General features: G+C 46.7%; 1 protein-coding gene across 1 annotated transcript; it reads left to right on the top strand.

Moving 5' to 3' along the window:
* Positions 1-356: 356 nt before the first annotated feature.
* LOC141718501 (uncharacterized) lies at positions 357-1,267 on the top strand. The gene is made up of 2 exons (XM_074520882.1): positions 357-605; positions 687-1,267. Exons 1-2 carry the CDS (start codon positions 357-359, stop codon positions 1,233-1,235), a joined length of 798 nt encoding a protein of 265 aa, XP_074376983.1. The 3' UTR covers positions 1,236-1,267.
* Positions 1,268-1,533: the final 266 nt, after the last annotated feature.

Genomic DNA, 1,533 nt, shown 5'->3' with positions numbered 1-1,533 from the left:
TAGCCTCAAATCCATTCACTTAACTCCTGAAGAAACTATCATTTATAATGGGCTCACTCAGGATGATGGCACCACCACCAGCTGGACTCTTTTAGAAGAGTTTTCCCTGATTCATGTGGGACTATCCTCTGTTTCTCAACAGGGTATTTCTCTTCCCTTCTCAATTTTTCTTTATTTCACGCATTATTAACATCACTTATTTTGTCTTTTGCTTTGTTTCAGCTGCTAAGGAGATTAACGAGGACAATGTCCCCTTGGTCGAGGAAACAGCTAGGATGAAGAAAGCTCGGTTAGCAGGCCTAGACACCAGAGGAAAGGCGACAGAGCCTATCTTCTTGAGAAAGCACAAGGAGCCTATGGGGGAGGCTTCAACTGAAGGGGCTGAGGGCCATAATGCTCCTATCACTGCTGCTGCCCCTGCTGCTGCTGCTACAGGCGCCTTTCAGCCTCTCTGGGGATTCCGCCGAGGGGATACCGTGGTTGGTTCCACGAAGCATGCTTGGGATTGGTCCTACCATAGCGTGACCCCAAAGGACTTTACTGATGTGGTGGCCACCCCTGACCTTGAGAGGATTAAGCTCATGGGAGCCCAGTCTCTGGCTTCGGTATGCCTTCTCTTTTTTAAACTTATTTCTCGTTCTTGTAGCACTTTCTTGCCTTATACTTTGTTAATTGTTTTGTTTCAGTCTAACGCCTACTTTCAAGGCGCTGTGAGGCAAGCCGAATCATGGAAGCGGGCTTCTGATAAGGCCGATAATGCCCTCAGGAGGCAGCAGAAGAAGTATGCTACCCTGGAGAAGAAGCTCAAGCGCAAGGAGGAAGAACTCGGAGAGTCTAACGCCGAGCTGGTGGTACTTCGGGCGGAGAAGGATAAAGCTATAGACAATTATCTGGACTCGGAGGAGTTTGCCCAATCCATGAGGATTAGGGATGATTCAGTCTTTCCCGAGTTTTTTAGGACTGGCTGGGACACGGCCCTTGGGACCGTGAACGAGGCTTGTCCTGATATTAACCCGGCGGACTACATCTGCCCTGACGATGAGGCTTTGCTACAGAGGTTTCGTACCCGAGTAGTTGTCTCGGATCATGTTCCTCAGGATCCACTTCTTCCTCCTCCCGAGTCTTTTTCCAGACCTGCTGAGGATGACAGCTCTTCCTCCTCCGAGACGACGGAGACATCTAGCGAGAGCGGAGAAGACGATGATATGGACGCCGAGGGCACCTCAGCTCCTTAGAGCTTTTTCAGCCCTGCGTGGCTTTTTTTATTTTCGAGACTTTATTTATCAAACTTTTTGTAACATCTATCAGATCTATCTCATTAATCACCTTTTATGCTTTGCATCCATGCATTTGATTTTTATTTGTTAGGCCACAATCATACTTTGAAGAACTTATGAATTTCATAAAATTGTCTGGGATTCGTCCCTTACACAAGTCTTAATAAATTTCGTAATAAAACTAAAACATATAAATCCTAAGCAAGCAAAGCTTCAAGGTGCTTTTCAACCTACTCGCCATCCTGACGAGTGAGAA

This window comes from Apium graveolens, chromosome 4, assembly GCF_009905375.1.
Source record: "Apium graveolens cultivar Ventura chromosome 4, ASM990537v1, whole genome shotgun sequence".
In the NCBI taxonomy this organism is placed as follows: Eukaryota; Viridiplantae; Streptophyta; class Magnoliopsida; order Apiales; family Apiaceae; genus Apium; species Apium graveolens.
Note: the sequence above shows the minus strand (reverse complement) of the source record. Positions and strands in the feature narration are given on the sequence as shown.

What these genes read in the sequence shown, in the direction of transcription:
- LOC141718501 (XM_074520882.1), top strand. Translation starts at nt 357, where the DNA reads ATGGGGGAGGCTTCAACTGAAGGGGCTGAGGGCCATAATGCTCCTATC. An exon ending in GAGCCCAGTCTCTGGCTTCG is followed by an intron (nt 606 to 686) that starts GTATGCCTTCTC and finishes GTTTTGTTTCAG; the next exon opens with TCTAACGCCTACTTTCAAGG.